This window comes from Terrapene carolina, unplaced genomic scaffold (assembly GCF_002925995.2).
Source record: "Terrapene carolina triunguis isolate 2854851 unplaced genomic scaffold, T_m_triunguis-2.0 Scaffold66, whole genome shotgun sequence".
NCBI lineage: Eukaryota > Metazoa > Chordata > Testudines > Emydidae > Terrapene > Terrapene triunguis.
The window spans coordinates 59,654,471-59,668,061 of record NW_020664417.1 but is presented as its reverse complement, the minus strand read 5'-3'; the positions used below and the strand labels follow the sequence as shown (position 1 = coordinate 59,668,061).

Genomic DNA, 13,591 nt, shown 5'->3' with positions numbered 1-13,591 from the left:
GCCCGTGGGGGGGGGGGGGGGGAGGTGCGTCACGAGGTCGGCGGGCATCAGAGCCCGTCGAAGAAGCCCCGTGGCCAACAAGGGTTGCTAAGCGCACTGCGCGCGGCTCGCTGGGCGGGGCGGCTCCGCCAGCGTCAAAGAGCACTAGGGGGCGGCCCTCCCGGCGCTGCCTACGTTACCCAGCATGCCCCAGCGCCGAACCTGGAACTGACTCTCTGCTGCATCCGGGTCGGGCCCGCCTCGCCTGTCAGGTTGTCGCTCCTGTTCCTGCCGGGTGCTTTCGGTGTCGGGTCAGCCTGGTAGGTGCCGCCTGCCCCGGAGCGCGCCGGGGCCAGGCCCCTGGTGCTCCTTCCGCCGAGGGGCTGGGCGCGGCGCAGGGGAGCGGCGGGGCCGTGCCCGGGGCCACGCGGCTCCATGCCCGGCTCATGCTCTTTTCTCTCTCCGCAGAGCGTGTCCCGAGCGGCCGGCCATGGCGGATACAGCGCAGAACGGGCCCATGCAGGGTGGCGCCGGCGGAGGAGCGGTGGTAAGGAGAGGCCCCGGCGGCCCTGTCCCAGGCGGGCGGGCGGACCGTCCCTTCCGTGCCCTCCAGTGTCGAGCTGAATTCTCCCCCCAGATCTGCCCCCACTTGGGGTATAACTGGTTCTAGTGCCCCAGGGCCCCACAGTGCCCGGCGCTGTACGGACAAAGACTCCCTCTCTGCTTTCAAGTATGCCTCTCTTTGAGCTGCTGGGCGTATTCCTTAACCTCAGCACTTTCCTTTCTTTCACATCCTCCCTCCACCACCGTCTTCAGGCAGTTCTGCTTCCGTCTCTTGCTCTCCCCAGCCGTTGTGCTAATTGTTTCCAAGCTTTCCATAACCATCATATTCTAATATACCAGAATCCCTGAGGCCTCTGCCAGTCAGTGAGGGCTTGTCCCTGCTAAGAAACAACTAGGGAGGTGTTTAAAATGTGATAGCTAGCATGTTTGAAAATCCTGTGATAGACAGGGCAAGCTGTAGTTTTGAACATGTGTTAGTTGGTGAAGGTTCAGATTCTCTCCTAGAGTTCACCTTGACCTACTAACATGTTCAAAACTATAACGTGTGCTGTCCCCATTAAGGTTGTAAAAACATGCCTTATTTCCTACTGTGGACAAGCTGTTTAGTCTTGGCTTTGGGTGAACTTCTTTCTTACAGTATCCCTTTTCCATCTCATTGTGTTAATGTCCTCTTATGTAGTTTAAAATTGCCATTCCAGCAACATCACTGACAGGTAAGACAGCAGATGCACACATGACCCAAATGCACACTACATGTATTACTAAAACTTCATATTGGTGAAAAAGAAAAACGAATATCTAATTTGACCATTTGTTTTAATTGTTCACTTTGTGAGCTTCAATCAGTTTTAAGAGGAAAAATAAGTAAGTTTCACTTTCTGGTTCACATGCACTCTGTCACTTTGTTTCAGTTCATGACATTGCAGGGGAATGTCTAAATTTGAATGAACTCTTCATTAAAATGTAACTTGAAATTGAAACACAGAATTCTTATCACAAACCACATTGTAAATGCTTTTTTGAAATCTCTTAATTAACATACAATCTTACACGTATATTGCAACCATTACATACAAATAAGTGAACAGATCATAAAATAAAGACACCTGTAACTTTTAAATATTTAGTAATTATTTCACAGTTAATGGTCCCAGCTTATATCTGCATTAGCTACAGTATGTCCAAAATAAAACAAGTGCTTGGAGATGGGAACTAATCTTCAAACTTCTTTAGAGGTATTCAGGCCAGATCTTTGCCCTGGGCTTTTCCAACTGGAAGGCTGCCCTAAATGGGGCATTTGGGGTTTCCTCTGATGTATAGGAATCCCTGAGTGGCATAAAATTGGTTTCACACTACCTCTTTACAGCACTTTTGGCACACTGAGCACGTTTAGGGTGGGAAGGTGTGCAGATAGAGCGCAAAATGGCAATGATCCAGCGATCTCTGCTCAGTCAGATGCTTCTTAGGAGACTGTTCCTGCTGGTATAAGTTAGACCAGCCCCAACTGGTCCCAGAATAGAAAGGTTCTTCCCCTCATTTCTACCTTTAGAGTCCTGGGCCGAGCACCTGGCCCTAGAGATGGGAAGTGTAGACTTCAGTCATAGCCAAGAAAGTGGATGCTTGCATCCATACAGAGACCTGGGAGAGTCAATTGGGCTAAGGAATTCATATGATCAGATCTTATTGCAAGACTGGCTCTATACTGAGTTACAATATAAGTAGCAAAATAGACTCTATAGGCTAGTCGCAGCTCATTTGGTATTGGCATATAAATGAAGTCTCCTGATAAACTATGCATTACTGAAAATAGGAAAGAATGTCTGGCTTGGATATAACTAAATGTTTAGACACTAACTTGTGGGGGGGTTTTGTTTTTTTCTTTTCAATATAGCAATTTCTGATGACTAACAAGTTGGACACAGCAATGTGGCTTTCCCGTTTGTTCACAGTCTACTGTTCAGCTTTATTTGTTCTGCCCCTTCTAGGGTATGTATTGTACTATTTTCAGTTGTTCGAATGTTACAAAATAACTAAGTTTTATCTTATGCTTATGCAAGCTTTCAATTTCCCAAAGATTACATAGGTCGTAAAGAAATGTGTGCAGATTATTTGTTTTAGCTTGTCTGGGTTTTAACTTTTACTCTCACTTCAGTAGAACAGTTTGAGAATTTAAGTTGTTAAAAATAATTTTAATAAAGTATCTAACTTCTTTCTTAAAAAAATCTTTAATTTTGTTTCCTTGGAACTGACTAGGAAGACTGCTTTTTTCCCCTGTATTCCTATGAAATAATGCTTTCAGTAGTTCTGTAATGTTGAGTGCTATGCACATCAGCAATGTTACGTAAATAAAAAAGACTTTTTAAAAAAAAAACAACAAATTAATACTGATCGTTGTCTTGGTTGTAATAGAAGAAATAGCTTCAAGTATTGTGCAGTCATGATGCAATCCTTAAGGGAGGATGGTTTGTATGGTAACCTCTCCTCTGATAATTTACAGGTTGCATGAAGCAGCTAGCTTTTATCAACGTGCCTTGCTAGCAAATGCACTTACCAGTGCTCTTCGACTACACCAAAGGTTACCACATTTTCAGCTAAGCAGGACATTCCTGGCTCAGGCTTTGTTGGAGGACAGCTGCCACTACCTTATGTATTCTCTCATCTTCGTTAATTCTTATCCTGTTACAAGTATCCTTTATCTAAGTACTCTTTCACATATTATTATTATTATTATTTATTACCTTAAACATTACTCCATGTGTGAGGATTGTGACACTTAATTCTCTTCCACAGCAGCCTTCATTGTGATTGGAGAAATTGATTTAAAACCAAAGTGTGGCTGCTATCCATAGAACATACAGCATAGTTAAGGCTATGATTATGTCACGGAGGTCCCGGAAGTCACGAAATCCATGACTTCTATTGACCTATGTGACATTCTGCCCCAGGGCTGGAACTCCCAGCCGGACCCCCCGCAGGTCCCAGTGCCTGCCCTGGTGGGAGAATCCCCTGCAGCTGCCCAGCCATGGGGGAAGGTGGTGGTGAGGACCCTGTGCAGTTGCCCGGTGGTCGTGGGGACCCCCTGCAGCTGCCAAGCCGTGGGGGGGGGGGGGGGAGGAAGAGCCCCCTGAGCTCCTAGCTGCTGGAGCAAGTTGACCCTGCAGCAGCCCAGCAGGCTGCAGGGACCCTGGAGTTCCCACTAGTCGCAAGTGGTGGGGAACCCCCTGGAGCTCCCTGTTGCTGCGGGCAGCAGGCCCCCCCCCCCCGAGCTGCTCAGCCCCCATTCACTGCAGCAGTGGGGGACCCCAGAGCCCCAGCAGCAGTGGGTGCTGAACCCGCCTCCCCATTTTGTCAGGGATATTTTTAGTGAAAGTCAGGGACAAGTCACGGGATTCTGTGAATTTTTGTTTATTGCCTGTGACCTGTTCCTGACTTTTACTAAAAATATCTGAGACAAAAACTTAGCCTTAGGGGTAGTCAGTATAGCAAATCTCTCCCACATGGCATGTGGCCCTTACCTGGAGGGACCACTCTTACGGTGAAAGTACATTTCAGTCTCTGCTTCCAGGCAATTGTGGGGTTTTTTTTGTTTTTCTTTTTGCGGAGACTCAGGAACTATGGCAGTGATATAACAAACTCATTTCATGTAATCCATTGAACAGTCATCGGATGGTAATATCTCTGTCACTACCACCATGGGCTACATGTGAATTATATCTGATTTGGTACCTCACTTCTAAACTATTGATAAGAGCTATTGAGGCTTCTCCTTAGATACGTTTATTTTCACTGTATTAATGAGAATTTTAGCTGTTGAAATAGTAGCTTTCAGCTTGATGACAAGCAACAGGAATTTAGTAAGTGGTTATCTTCCTTCTTCAGGTTTACCTATTTTATTTATTGTTTCACTGTACTAAGATGTGCCTGGCAGCAGAGACATCTGACTGCCATCGTGAAGTATAGTATGTTAATAAGAAGTGTGCTGCCATTCTTTGTCTAAAACAGCATTGTAAACCATTCTTTAGGGATTTCATGCTTTCACTGTTGCCAGTTAATACTGTAGTAGCTCATAGAGTCAAGTATATACCAGAGTAAACATTTTTTATGGGGGGGAAAAAAAAAATCCTGATCATTAAGTAGTATACGTTAGGATTGTGATACTTTGACAGTACAGACTAGCTTTTGAATAACTATCTTTAACACCTTGTTTAATCTGTGTGCACTCTGTCCATCTTCTGTTAACACTTCAGACTCGTCAGTCTGAGCAGTCAGTTCACACCAAGATAAGCGCCCTTTCCTTCACTTCAGCGCCAGACACTTGATCAGTTACACAAAGGACTTTAATTTGCAGTTCTGTGACCTTGGCTTCAGAATGAAGTTTAGAACGCACACTGTGACATGACATAATACCAGAAAGTGGGTCTGGAATGTATTTTGCTCTACTTCTACATTCAAGTTCACTTCTAGAGAATAGAGATGCCAGGCAGTAGTAATCTGTCTCAAGTATTAGGAACAAGAGAGCTTTGTGGAATTTAGTTTATGCCCCTTACACCTGTTACATTTCAGTATCTGTTGTAAAGGTTGATCATAAAAAGTTGTGGTGACAGTGCACTAGATATCTTCCCAAATTCATTCCATTGACTCATCTCGGGAAGGAAAATATAAACTCCATTTGCTGACTTTGGCTGATAACTTTTTTCTATTACTGTAGTGCCTCGAAGTCTCAGCTGAGAGCAGAACCGCATTATGCTAGACAAAGTTTACAATCTAGATAGACAAGAAAGGGTGAAAGAAAGGAAGGATTATTATTCCCACTTTGCAGATGGAGAGCCAAGGTATGAGGCGATTAAGTGACTTGCCCAAAATCCTTGATGGAAACAAAACAAATCAAGAAATGTTTGGGTCACTAGTAATACAGCTGTGTGTGATGTCTGTCTCACAGTTACACCTAGTTCCGCTAAGTCTTTTCAGAACATCACAAAAGAGGCTGCTAGCGGATTATGCACCCCTCCTCTTTTTAATATTATTTTTTCAAAAGGAAACATAGCTACAGAGAGAACTGTTATACATATACATATCTCTGAGCTCTGTACTACTGTCACTGATTTTGAAAACTTCTTGCTAAGGATAATGCTATACTTCATGCTATAACAACTGTATTATGTAGATATGCTGACATATCATCGTACAGAATAAATGTATTAAAATACTTTCTGGCCTATAATTTTCCTTATTTCTTGCTTCAGTGAGTATTTTCCCAGTTCTGCTGTTCTCATTGCTTCATGCTGCCACATATACAAAGAAGGTTATTGATGTAAGTATGGTGCAATATATTGCTCAGTACTTTTTGGTGTAAAATGGCTTGTATCTAGAGGTTGTAAACACATTTCAAAGGGTTGCAATTATCCTCTCTTTCTTTATGGCTAGTTGGGAGAGTGGTCTTGAAACGCTTTTGTGTTCCAATGTGGGGTCACAATATGGTAAAGTTGAGAACCAATCAATTTAATTTTTGCATAATAAATATAGTTGGATGGTCTAACCTCCTGACAGACAGACACAATGTTTGTAGACAAGCCTCTTCTTAGTTTGAGGTGCTCATCTTGCTAGCCAGCTTGTGTTGATTCAATACCAGTACTTTAGAATATGTTAATCCTATTTAAGCTTTGTGCTCTTTTTCTCTCCAGTTACTATCCATATGGAAGCAAATGACTTCCACATTTGTCTACTATGCAGAAATACTTGAGATATCTGACTGCATTGCAACAGATTATGGTGGGTTGCATCTGGACCCCCTTCTAGCTGCACTTAGACAAGTGCTGTTTCAGTAGGTGAAACAGCAAAGTGCTTAAAATGAAGTTGGAAAACAAAACAATATTTAAAGAAGCTGCTTCTCAGCCCCAAATCCTCACTGTTGTTTTATTTATATAATACACACACTGTCCTTTAGAATCTTTTTTTTTCTTTTAAATTAAATTTTCCATATGCTACTGGTACATATTTCGTTCTAGTGATCAGAATAAAGCTATTGGCCATTGCTATGGCATCTGTAACTAAAGTGAAAAAGGGTAAAACTGGATTTTTACTTTTCCCAAAATCACATATTTTCTCCATATGTCTTGTGGATAATGCTGAAAAGTGGAAGATGCTTACTTGCCTTTCATAGAAAGTGTTAGGATTAACTGTTTGGGACATATGTAAATGTGGGGTATTTTTCTGCAATGCTTCTCTTTTCTACAAAAGCCCTATATTTGAAGTGTCCTTTAGAGGATCCCAGAATCTTATTAGTTTTCAAGTAACTAGGTAGGGTCTCAAAAGTTCCTGAAATTAGTATGGCTGACAGTCATTTGAGTGTTTGAGTTAAAACTAGAGCAAGAACAGAACTGGACAATCTAACTGACTCTAACTATTGTTTTCCTTTTCTAAAGGCAAGAGGTTTGAATAGTCTGCCTTTCCTGAGAAGTCTTTTAGAGAAACTAAATGCTAATCAACAAAATATTCTAAAATTTATTGCTTGCAATGAAATTTTCCTGATGCCAGCTACAGTTTTTATGCTTCTTAGGTAAGAATTACAGAAACATTTTCTAATATATTGACTTCCATACTTGAACATTTCCTACCCAAGGCCTCAATCTTGCAGTTAGTTCTACATGGGTACAGGTGTGAAGCTCATTGCAGGATCTGTCCCTGAGCTTGTTCATAGAGACAGATACACTTAATTTCTTATAGATAAAAATCTGACAGATTACTTAATTTCATTCTGCTAAATCAAAGTGAATTTTTGCCATTTTATCAGTGATCACAGAAATAGACTTGAAATGCCTGGTGTGTGTCTGTTTTTATGTGTGTTTTGTTTGAGTAACAGCAACTGAGATTTGACCGTACACTAATTTATTGGGTAGAGTTGAATAACTTTGGTCAATGTAATGGAACACATGCCAGTGGTAAGGTAGCTGGGATTTTAGCTTTTAAAAACAAACAACTGGTGCTTTTATTTAAGTAGAGCACTCAAAAGTCTAAATAGGATCGGGACCTCACTGTGCTAGGAAATGTGACCAGAAGCAGTCATGGCCCCAGTCTGAAGAATTTATGATTGAAGGTCTTGATGATTTATGATTGAAGGCCTATCTCCATGTGGTCCTGATCCTTCAGTGATCTCCCTGCATCTCTGTAGAGCCCCATTAACTTCAGTATAGAGGCTACAAGCCTATCCATTAAAGTTGACTTCAATGAGGCTCCATGCAGGCATAGAGGTCTATCCACACACTGGTCGTTCTGAGACTAGAGCCCTAGGCTGTCCCTTAACCTCTTTTTGTAGCCGGGACTATCATTTATTCCTCGTTTGTGTAGTTCCTAACACAATGTGTGGCCTGAAGGTACTACTGTAATACAAATAGTAATGATCTGTGTTGTTTTGGCTTTGGAGCTCATAGCATGCAATTCATTTTAATGGGGACATTATTGGTGATAAACTGTGATACCTTTGTGATGGGTTCGATCACAGAAACCCCCTTGGGACTGTTACCTGATGTGCTGAGACTACCTCTGAGCCCGTTTTTTCTGCCAGCTTGGGCCTCCAGAACCCTGCCTTGTCGAGCCAGACACACCAGTCTGCTCCAACACAGACCCAGGGTTTGAACCGCGTGCCCCAAAGCTGCAGACTTAACTGAAAACAGCTTAAGAAGTGCTCCTGTCTGTAGCACCCAGACACCCAGCTCCCAATGGAATTCAAACCCCAAATAAATCCGTTTTACTCTATATAAAGTTTATACAGGGTAAACTCATAAATTGTCCGCCCTCTATAACACTGATAGCGAGATATGCACAGCTGTTTGCTCCCCCAGGTATTAATTACTTACTCTGGGTTAATTAATAAGCAAAAAGTGATTTTATTAAGTATAAAAAGTAGGATTTAAGTGGTTCCAAGTAATAACAGACAGAACAAAGTAAGTTACCAAGCAAAATACGCAAGTCTAAGCCTAATACATTAAGAAACTGATTACAGATGAAATCTCACCCTCAGAGATGTTCCAATAAGCTTCTTTCACAGACTGGACTCCTTCCTAGTCTGGGCCCAATCCTTTCCCCTGGTACAGTCCTTGTTCTAGCTCAGGTCGTAGCTAGGGGATTTCTCATGACTGGAACCTCCTTTGTTCTATTCCACCCCCTTATATAGCTTTGGCACAAGGCGGGAATCTTTTCTCTCTGGGTCCCCACCCCTCCTTCTAAATGGAAAAGCCCCAGGTTTTAGATGGATTCCAGTACCAGGTTACATGGTCACATGTCCTGAGAGACCCCAAGCCTTCATTCTTCCTGGCCTGACTCTCAGGAAGGCTTGCAAGTAAACCGAGCCATTTACAACCAATTGTCCTAGTTGATGGGAGCAATCAACATTTCAAACCACCATTAATGGCCCAGACTTTGCATAATTACAATAGGACCTCAGAGTTCTATTTCATACTGTAATTCTAGTTTCAGATACAAGAATGATACATTCATACAAATAGGATGAACACACTCAGATTATAAGCTTTGTAATGATACCTTACAAGAGACCTTTTGCATGAAGCATATTCCACTTACATTATATTCACACTCATTAGCATATTTTTATAAAATCATATGGAGTGCAACGTCACAACCTTAATCAGTTCATAGCATGTGGGTGCACAATGCTGGGCAATGACTTGTAACAAGTGACTAAATCAAGAGTCCAATAAATTCTTCAGTCAGCAAATTTAAAGTTGTCTCAAGATACAAGGCAGATGCACTAAGATCAAGTAAATCTTTGTCTATATTTTTTAAACAAAACCCAAAGTCAAAACCAGTGATCCCACAGTGTAAACAATCAGTGCATAGTTTCATGATCTTTAGGATGTGAAATATTTATAGGAGTGTTTAGCTAAGCAGGTAGAAGTTAAAAGCTAGCACTTTAGCATCCATTCCATGCCTCTCCTATTTTACTATCGGAGGGAAACAGTCTCTGAGCAACCATATACATTTTTTTTTGTTTTTGTTTTTGTTTTTGTTTTAAATTTTGGCAGCGTGCTTAGCTTTGGTGAAATGTGACTAAATTTGTCATAGATATCAAATCAAGGACTCCCCCTCAGCCTGTACACAGAAAATGCATTTTCCATTCATCACCAGGTTCTAGCAGAAAGGCTTGGGGGGGAATCTTCATGGACGTATATATTTCCTAGTACACAGGTGGAAAATCTGGAAGGATTTCTTCCAACCCATTCTTCATGTACATATAATTTAGATTTTTGTTGTTCCTCTGGCTACATCAACCATCCAGTTTGAGGAATTACCTTGTAAAGATGAGATTTAATTCTTTAGGAAGGGCATATTGGACTTTCTGAGATGTCCTCTGAAGAATTGTATCTATCAAATCTCATTCCTCAGTGTGGCAGGCTGAGGACACTTATGAAGTCAAATGAGAACTCATGACTACCTTTAGTGTTGCAAATGTTCTGTGTAGATCCTTTTCCATTGTGTGTTCCTTGATGCTTTGTGAGCCAAAGAATGACCTATTAAAGAACTCTGTTCTATAAAATGTACAGGAAAATAAACTCTGCTACCATTTTATTATTTTATTTTTGAAGGATAGCTACCTCCGAAGATTGCTATTACTCAAAATATTATGCTGTAGTTGTAGAAAGTTAGACTTAAATTCAAGAGGGGAATGTGGCTTTTGCTGGAGAAGATATATCTTAGGCAAGCTGGTCTTGGTGTAGAACATGATGAGCCTAGCTAACTCTTAAGCAAAAAGGAAGGGAATGTGCTTAATATAGCTTTTCTTGGACATGGTACGGAGATAAGCAGTTGCTGTCTTTAGTCACAGTCATACAACATAGTGTTTGTCTAACTGATTAGGAAACCCTATTTTCAGATGCTGAAATTATTTTAAAAATCATTTGAGATCTGGTCTAAAAGTAACATTTAAAAACATCTCATCTCCTTTTGGACCTCTTAAAATCAGTATAAAGTGTGCACACATGCACAACCCCCCCCCTTTTTTTTAATGCATGTTTTTTCCCCCCCCACTGTAGCTCAATTTATTTTACACTTCAAATTTCCATAGTCCATGGGATAAAGATGCCTTTTAAATGTTTGAAGAAATCCAGTTTACTGAAAAATAGTCTTGCCTATAGTTCGCTATTTTCAGAGCTCTTAATGTAACAATATATGAGCGAGCTTTTCACAAATCAGACTGCATTGATATTGAGCTACACATGTGGCAGATTATATTTTCCATCCAATGAAATTAAATCAGGATGCTCCTTTTCTTACCACTACATAAAACCCAGGGGATATGTCTACACAGCAATAAAACCCCCATGGCTGGCCTGGGCCTGTAAACTTGCTGTGTGGACGTCTGGGCTTGGACATCTACACAGAAGTTTGCAGCCCGAGCCCCACAAGCCCAAGTCCACTGATGTGGGCCAGCCTTGAATGTTTTATTGCAGTGTAAACATGTAGCATGTCTTGTATGAAATACTGTAGCAAAGAATTTAGTGATGAACAAGTTGATGCAAAGTTTGCAAAATGTAGTAAACTTGTGTTGTCCCAGAACAGCCACTGCCAAACTCCATTAAGTATATGTAGTATCTTGTGTATATAGTATTGACTTTTAAGCCTTAATATGCATTTTGACAGCATGCAGGGGTATTGTGAAGAATAGCTTCTGTGGAAAGGATTCAAAATGCCATGCTTAGTGTCTCAAGCAATTACCATAATTGGATATACAAATCAATTATTTATTCATGTACCTGACCAGTTGAATACCAGTTTGCAAGCACATACATGGAATTTCCTGTTCAAACTACACAGGCATTTGCATCCACTTCTGTGTTTGTCACATCTTGAAAATTGGGCACATAAAGCACTTTATAAATGGTAATTTTAATATGAGAGCAGTAATACTGCGTTTCTTTCGTTGTGTTTTTCAAATTTCAATTATGGTGTAGCATGCAGTTGTTGCTTTTTATTTTATAACTTTCAGCCTTAGTGGATATGAATATGCTGGTGTTTCTAGATATCTTATTGCTTTTTGTTTGTCAAATCTGGATTCTCAAACAAATGTGATCATCTGACTATCCTCAACATATAAAATATATGTAGTTGCCTTATTTCTAATTGCAAAACATATTGAGTTTGTGATGACAAAACTCAGAACAATCTTTTTCCTTTCCTTTCAGTGGCCAGGGAAGTTTGCTTCAGCCTTTCATTTACTATAGATTTCTTACATTGCGTTATTCCTCCCGTAGAAATCCATATTGCCGGTAAGCATTACATTGATTTGAGAATTAATAATGTATTAAAACTTATGTACAATAGTATGCTAAAATGTTACATATGAATTACATTTCTAGCATGTAACTGGGCTTAAAAAAAAAAAAATAAAAAAAAACGCTGATTCAAAATTACATTTTCCAAACAGCACCATAAATGGGAGGTTGCTCTTCTCCCTCACTAAATTGTAGTTGTACAAGTAATATACTGTGAAAAGTTTTCTCATGACTGTTTTTAGATAAGCTTTTTGTGAAGTGAAGCTCCTCAGTTAGAGGACAGGTTTTGTTGCCACAGACTAGTTTGAGAACCAAAGCCTCAAAAGTACAGTATACTACAAGAAATCAATCATTCCATTTTACTATTGATGTCTTTCAACAGAAATCCAGGAAAGCATTTCAATCCTTGACATCTTAAAAAACCCTTTAAAGCAGTGCAGCATTATATTTGATTCATTTGCTTAATTATATGTGCCCTGAAGAGAGAAACTGGGATTTCGCTGGAATTTATAGGACATTCTGAATTGTTTCTGTTGTGAGAGTGTTGCCATGCAGTCTTTCTTCCTGGAGGAGGGGAAGGGGTTCTAGAACATGGGTTTGTCTCTCTTCCTTTCTTGGTGTCTCTTTGCTCTGTTGCTTGCACCTTCTACACCACCACCACCACCTCTCTCCCCTTGTAAAAACTATCACCTTTCTTTCATGGTGCTCCCTTTTTGTCTGAGGCTGCCTTTTAAGTTTGAAGTAGCTTGCAAAAGTGATTAAAAACCTGAAGAATTTCAGGAGCAAGAATTCTCAGGTCCACACTGAACATTTATCACTCATATAAAAGTATTACACTAAGTTGTTCTCAGATGCTTTCTAGCTACTTTTGGGATCTAATATGAGATTCTTGAATAATTGAATTGAAGACCGTTTTGAGGTTTAATAGCTGCTGATCAACACAGCTGTGATGTAAATATATTTCTGATTTTTTTTATTATTATTTTCAGGACTCTTTTCACAGAGCTGAGGATTGTTGTTGAACACCTAATAATGAAGCCTTCATGCCCTCTTTTTGTAAGAAGACTGTGCCTCAATAGCATTTCCTTTATAAGCAGACTAGCACCAACAGTTGCATAATTAACTTTCAGAAATGTGTGTATGTATATATTGTGAACATTATGAGCAGCTGGCATTTCTGCTAATGGTTATAAATTCCAGTTTTTACACTGATCTCATTCTAGTTTGTATAAAATTGTCTATACATTTCCCTCTGAGATATTCAGTGCATTGTCTCACAAAGTTTCTAAGTTGTCCTAAGTTTCCAAGAAAATATTACTATGCTGTATTGCTAATTGGTGAAAGTATCTGTTTGCGTCTTAGCCAAAATTATTTTAAGGAAAAAATACCCAGTCATACAGAATGTTAAACATGCAAAAAACCAAATGGTTAACAGAGAATTGTACCTGTTTTCCCCCCATAAAATAGACCTACTGAAAGCAGATATATATTTAAGAATTTTAGTCAATCCTAGCTGTATGCATAGCTACTATAAAATGTTACCACAGAATAACTTGTAGTCTGTTACAGATAGCAATTGGCATACGGACATATGCAGTACATTTTGGACAGTATTCTTTTCTGCACTCCAAATATACCCAGTACACTTAATTTGTTTAAATTCACGTAGTCGGTTCATGAATGCAAACATGGCCCATTTAGGAGATAATCAAATGGATTAAAAATCTCATGAACTGTGGTGGTTGATGTGACAGTTTTCTGGA

The 13,591-nt window shown here is 40.2% G+C and overlaps 1 protein-coding gene across 1 annotated transcript; it reads left to right on the top strand.

The window, feature by feature from the left end:
- The first annotated feature begins 217 nt into the window (after window positions 1-217).
- TMEM33 (transmembrane protein 33) lies at window positions 218-13,040 on the top strand. The gene is made up of 8 exons (XM_024211698.1): window positions 218-299; window positions 448-526; window positions 2,435-2,529; window positions 3,041-3,228; window positions 5,787-5,854; window positions 6,966-7,099; window positions 11,739-11,822; window positions 12,818-13,040. The coding sequence occupies exons 2-8, from the start codon at window positions 470-472 to the stop codon at window positions 12,945-12,947; spliced, it is 756 nt and encodes a 251-aa protein (XP_024067466.1). The 5' UTR covers window positions 218-299; window positions 448-469; the 3' UTR covers window positions 12,948-13,040.
- Window positions 13,041-13,591: the final 551 nt, after the last annotated feature.

What these genes read in the sequence shown, in the direction of transcription:
- TMEM33 (XM_024211698.1), top strand. Translation starts at nt 470, where the DNA reads ATGGCGGATACAGCGCAGAACGGGCCCATGCAGGGTGGCGCCGGCGGA. An exon ending in TTTGTTCTGCCCCTTCTAGG is followed by an intron (nt 2,530 to 3,040) that starts GTATGTATTGTA and finishes GATAATTTACAG; the next exon opens with GTTGCATGAAGCAGCTAGCT. An exon ending in CGTAGAAATCCATATTGCCG is followed by an intron (nt 11,823 to 12,817) that starts GTAAGCATTACA and finishes TATTATTTTCAG; the next exon opens with GACTCTTTTCACAGAGCTGA.